The sequence below is a fragment of the Bos mutus genome, chromosome 3, assembly GCF_027580195.1.
Source record: "Bos mutus isolate GX-2022 chromosome 3, NWIPB_WYAK_1.1, whole genome shotgun sequence".
Lineage (NCBI taxonomy): Eukaryota > Metazoa > Chordata > Mammalia > Artiodactyla > Bovidae > Bos > Bos mutus.
Window position 1 is genome coordinate 15,688,774 of NC_091619.1, and position 6,365 is coordinate 15,695,138.

The 6,365-nt window shown below is 41.6% G+C and overlaps 1 protein-coding gene across 1 annotated transcript; it reads left to right on the forward strand.

Moving 5' to 3' along the window:
• Window positions 1–1,386: 1,386 nt before the first annotated feature.
• TCHHL1 (trichohyalin like 1) lies at window positions 1,387–4,737 on the forward strand. Its single transcript, XM_005894979.2, is given in 3 exon segments — window positions 1,387–1,518; window positions 2,252–3,056; window positions 3,059–4,737. Coding segments are annotated over 3 exon segments (2,616 nt in total).
• The last annotated feature ends 1,628 nt before the right edge of the window (window positions 4,738–6,365 follow it).

Below are 6,365 nucleotides of genomic sequence, written 5' to 3' on the forward strand. Positions count from 1 at the left end.
GGAGAGCAGAACATAGAAACAGCTAATTCAACTGGTATCTCCACTTTTGTCATATGCTGAACTGGAGCCTCTATTTTTAAACACATGATTGACACTCATATGTCCAGGCTAGGTCAAATACAGTCCATCCTGTGGGCAGAAAGAGGAATCATGACTTCTGAGGTCCCTGCCAGTCCTGTGATTTGTCAAACAGAAATGTAATTGTGTCTTTAGGTTAAGAAAAATAGCCAACAACCACCTCAAAGATTCCCCAAAACTATAACCTGCAAAAGTCAATAAATGAAACAAGATAATACCCTTTCCCCTTCCTTCAGATGAGTCTAAAACCATTACTTAACTGCAGGTGCTTAAAGAAGAAAATAAAAATAAAACAATCCGAGAGTAGAGAAGGAGGGAAGACTGGGTTTGGTGGTGATGAATCAGGGCTTTAGACCCAGAGGCTGTCTCCTTCCTAACTGTGCAATTAGAGACTCAATAAAAGGTTTGAGCACCTCCTGTCAGCTCACAGCCGCTGCCCCACATTCCACTTGCTCTCACTCGAGAACAAGGTAAGTCTCAGAGACTATCTGCTTGACCATATTTAGAATCTCGGCTGCTATTCTTGTGTGAGATTGTATGAGAATGTATGAGAATTTTAGAAAAAAATACACTCTTAACTCTAGGTTGATGATTATTAATAATAATAATTAAATTATTAATAATGATAATAAAATTTCATTTTAAAAACCTATAAACTATTTGTATGACATAGGTATGAATACAATTTAATAAGACACAGGACTCAGACCTATATTAAAATATAGGGTCATTTAAATGATGGATAATGACTAAGGGGTTGAGACTCTGTTTTACCAGTGAATTCATGGAGCCACATCTTCTTGGTAAAAACATGTTGCTTGGCCTGCATAAATGGAGGCTGATTTTCTGTGTTACTTCTCTTTCCTCTGGAAGTTTTTCCTAACTTAAAAGTTATACTTTCCTAAAATGAGGAGCTAGATTGAGCCAAGAGCAGAGGAAAACAGGTGGCCAGACTCAGATGATGCTGAAATGATTAGTACCACTCTGTTGGCTTCATTTGTACATTTTAGTACTTACATTTGAGTTCTTTTTCTACTCTCCTTTTACAATAAAGCTTTCCCTGAACACATGAGTGTCTCTATTTTCTGCAGGGTAGGGAGAAGTATCTCTTCTAATATTTATCTGTGCAAAAATCCTATCTCACCACATTATCTGGCACAAATTTTAAGATAAAGAATAGAATAAACGATGTCAGTGGAGCTGGGGGAGGGACAGAAGGAAGGGAGATCTGGTATCTCCTTCCTGAGAGATCTATCCTAGGAAGTGAGTTTTGTTTGTTCTTTCTCACAGTCTCCTGAGTTTGTAAAGATGCCTCAGCTCCTGAGAGACATCCTCTGTGTAATTGAGACATTCCACAAGTACGCCAGGGAGGATGCAGCGATGCTGACCTGCACAGAGCTGAAACAGCTCATCCAGAGCGAATTTGAGGACATTTTTCAGGTGAAGTGCTCATGGAGCTATGGAAATTCTTCTCCATTTGCCATTTCTCCAAAATACAAGCAAGATGGGCATATGTAATCCCTCCCCATTTTACATTTGGTTACCAGCTCTCAGTACTCATTGACTTTTGAATAAATTTTTTTTCAATCTCATTTCCCTACTCTGTGCAATTGCTTGGTCATGAATTCTAGGGGGAAATGAGGTTTTCATCACTGGGACTATTGCTTCTGTAAAGTAGGCATCTGAGAGGAGTCCTGAGCTTAGATGCATCTACATGCAACTCACAATTGATATGAATGCTCCTTCTTAAAGATAGTTCTCTAATCAAAAATGGTAACCAGAACCAACAAAGTCTTACCTTCTTTGGGGAGGGTCTTACCTTCTTTGGGGAGGGTCTTCCCAGGTGGTGCTAGAGATAAAGAATCCACCTGCCAATGCAGGAGACACAAGGGATGTGGGTTCGATCCCTGGGTAAGAAAGATCCCCTGGAGTAGGAAATGGCACCTCACTCCAGTATTCTTGCCTGGAAAATTCCAAAGGAGCCTGGCTACAGTCCATGGCATTACAAAGAATCAGACATGACTGAGCACACACACACACACACACATTTGGAGAAAATTTCCCAAGTTCATGAGGAATAGAATAAAAAAAGAGGGTTCTTAGAAAACATGCAGACACTCAGGGCACTTGACCACATATAAATAGGCTGATTTTTCACTGTGTTTCCATGCAGCCATGTGCCATCCATGCTGTGGAGAGAAACTTGAATCTTCTGAATATTGACAGTAATGGCGCCATCAGCTTTGATGAATTTGTTCTTGCAATCTTCAGCTTTTTGAATGTCTGTTACCTTGACACACAGTCATTACTAAACTCAGAACCAAGACAAGTATCTAAACCAGAGGGGATGCCACAGGATATGGGTCTTCAGGTGACAAATGGAACTGACCAGTGGACAGAAGGAACTTCACAAACTCAAGACAAAGTGGTGCTTCCTTCAGGAACGGCATCATCAACTCATCTCAGCCTCGAAGAGAGAGCAGTTGAACACAATAGGGTGGACCCACAGGGACATACCACAGCTCACAAACTACCAGTAGAAACGTCTGAACACAGTGACTCTAAGAACCAACATCTGAAAGGAGATGAACAGAGCCAGAAAGTGGACCAAGATGTATCAGCAACAGGTGACAGTAGAACCCAACGTGAGACAAGTAAGTCAATGGCAGGATCAGAACAGATCAGCAGTCACACAAAGGGGGAGGGACAGAATAAGGAGATTCTCCAGAAGGGAGATATACTAGCCAGGAAACAAAGTGGCACTGAGACAGGAGGACGGTTTGGAGAACAGGAAGGGAGCTTGGGAATCCTGCATTCTCCACTGGAAGAAACCACACAGAGGCCTGGTGGATCATCTGAGGATCAGGAAGTTGCAGGAGAGAAGGGTGTTAAGGGACACCCTAAATCACAAGAACCATCAGTACAGGGAAAAGATGAGCCCAGTTCAGAACATGCCGACCTGCCAAAACAAGCTGCTGCTTGAAACCATCTCAGACACAGAAATCAGCTGCTGCCAAGGATGAGAGTAGAACAGCTGAGACTCCAGAACCACCCATACAAGAAAAAGAATATGAAACAAGGGACTTGTCAGTCCAAGGTGAGAACAGAAATGTTTCAGAAACACCCATGGTTAGAGTTGAAAGGAAGGGTGTAAGAGGTCCAGAGGTCCATCAAACAGTAGGGCAGAAACAAATTGAGGAAAAAACTCAGCCACCAGCTCTGGAAGAACCAACAGAAGATAAGAAGTATCATGAACTCCAGGAATCATCAAAAGAAAAGAATGCTGGAGAAGATTCTGAGACACATGAGTTAAACTTAGAAGGAGGAGAACAGAAAGATTCCGAAAGTGAAGGAGCCATCAGCCCAGGAGAAGAGGCAAGACATGCTGAGGAAGGCACAGCAGAAGCACTTGTGAACAGTAAAAATGCCCCTGAAGCAGAAGGGACACCAGGAACAAGAGAAAGAATATGGGAGTTGACAACACTTGAGAACCAATCTGGAGAAAAAAATAAGATGATCACCAAAATTCATGACAAGCTGGTCAAGGAAGATGACGGCTACCAGGGGGAAGGTTCTGAGTCAGTGGCCACACAGAATGATGAGAGGTCTCCTGAAACCCCCAACAGCCTGACTGCAGAGGATGGTGACAGCAACTCAGAGACAAGTGATCTGTTTGTGCAAGGGGATTCCCAAAGTCAAACAAACCCATTCAGAGGGTCTGTGCAAGGAAGTGACAGTAATAACCCAGAAACTCAGAAACACTTAGCACTGAGTGAGGAAAAGAGAGTTCAGGAGGCAGCAGTGCTGGCAGTCAGAGGAGAGGATGAGCAGGTCACAGAGGAATATGCACAGGAGCACGAGGGTCAGGGCTCAGCGACAACAGGCCGAGGCCCAGCTGTGGAGCCCAGGGGACACCTCAACACACAGGTGTTCATAGTGAGAGATGAAAACACAAAGTCCCTGGAGCCAGGGATCCCAGATGCCCCAAATGCAGGCATCACCAACCAGCTTTCCGTAAGGCAACTCCCTACAAAGAAAGACAGTAGAAAAGAGCTAAAGGACCAGAGCCCAAGTACCAAAAAAGAGGAAGATGGAGCCCTAGAAGCCCAGGAGGATTTAGTAAAAAGTCTGGATGAGAACAATGCAGTCACCCAAAAGACATGCCCTGCAACACTGGAGGAGGAGACTGAAAGCCCCCAACAGCTGACAGGAGAACAAAGTCTCTCTACGAAAGAACATGATCCTTCAGTCTCTGAGTCAGGCCTTGAAGAGAGGATGCAGAGAGACCAAGAGCTCTGTTTGGTGGAGAGAGGTGCAGAACATTCTAGTCCCCTGTACGAGGCCCTGCAGGAGAAGATGCTGCAGCAAACACACGTAACCCAAGGGGAGCATCAAAATCAAGCTCAGATAGCCAGTGTAGCAAGCCCAGAGATCCGCAGAAACCAGTCGAGTGCATCCCTCACCAATGACAGCTCAGATGGTCTTGTCTTTTTTATTGACAGACAAGCACTACAAAAGTACATCAGGGAGTTTCTGCCTGATGAGGATCCTACTGGTGTACAGCAAATATCAGCTCCCCAGGCCTTGGAAGATAAGCAGGGTTGCCCTCAAAGAGAGGAACTAGAACCACAAAAGGAAGCAAGCACTCCAAAGCAATGAATCATCATCATCCCAGGAGAAGTTCCAAGAAACCTCATACATCGAAATAGGCCCCAGACTTCTTCCCTCCCAGTCACTCTCAATGCTCATACTCACACATTCAGATGAAGATTAATAATCCCTTAAATCCCCTTCCTAAATTTCTGCTGCTGATGTTGTTTAGTCTCTAAGTCATGTCTGAGTCTTTTGCGAACCCATGGACTATAGCCTGCAAGGCTCCTCTGTCCATGGGATTTTCCAGGCAAGAATATTGCAGTGGGTTGCCATTTCCTTCTCCAGGAGATCTTCCCGACCCAGGGACTGAACCCAAGTCTCCTGCATTGGCAGGTGGATTCTTTACTACTGTGCCACCAGGGAAGTCCTCCTAAATTTCTACAAGAGAAAATTATAAAATATTCATCAGCAGAAGCTACCAGCAAAGAAATGGCATACCAAACAAACATTGTACCACGTGAAGCTACTTCCAAGAGCAAAAACAGACTTTCTCATGAAACCATTTATCACAATTTACCTGTTTACTAAAAACAGAAAAATCTTTTCCAAATCTTTAATAAACATCAAGTTCTTCAATTGATTCACTGATTTTTTTATAATGTGACAGTAGAAAGTATGAGGCTGCACTACTGTCTTATAATTATAAAATATCTTTAATTCATAGATGTATTATTGTGCATCATGACATTTCCTACATAAATTTCAAGTTTATCTAAAAATTTTATCCCTCAAATAATCCTTTATCACCATAACTTAAAATAATTATGATTTCCTAACACCCAATTAAACTAGATTGCTGACTCTTTCCTCATGTCCAAGTGCAACTAAATCTATGCCATAGATTCACTCATTCATTTACTTATTGAGCAAATTCATTAAATTCTATTCTTCAACATATTCTTTTCATAGTTTCTGCCTCAAATAAGCAATCAGAATAATTATGAAGAAGAGAGAGAATACAAATCCAAAATATACTTGATTCCGTAAGATGTTCTTGTAACCACTGCTACTGCTAAGTCACTTCAGTCAAATGCTTATCCATATGGTTTTCTGAGGGCATTGTATTAAAATTAACAATTAAATAACCGGATGAGCAATATCTTTTGTTGGTTCATTTTTTCCTTTCGTTCTCCACCTAGCCTTGGAGGCACTGATCAGAAACAAAAACAAACAGTGATTTCTGTTTTTTTAAATGACTAATTAAAGGATTATGCTCACAGAGCTTAGTAATGACCTAAGAAAGGAATAAAATAGTCATCATATAACATTTCCTGTGGCAATAACACCCCATCTCCATTGCATTCCATTCTTTCGAGGCTCAATTTTCTTGCATTTCAACTCATATTTCTTCTGGAATCTATAATTTCCCTAAATTTCTTCCCCTTCCAACATTTTCAGATCTTTTCATTCTACCTTCAAATATGAATGAATATCCCTACATGAAAAAATATCCCTTAAATGAAAAACAGACTCAAGACAATTCACAAAAATGAAAAATGTATCCTAGAGCATAAAGTAATCAGCTCTTTTGGCAAACAACTTGGCAATATACATCTGGGACCACAAAAATGACAAAGGTCATGAATAATATATTAATCAAAGATGCTATACTGATGACCAATAAATGTATGAAA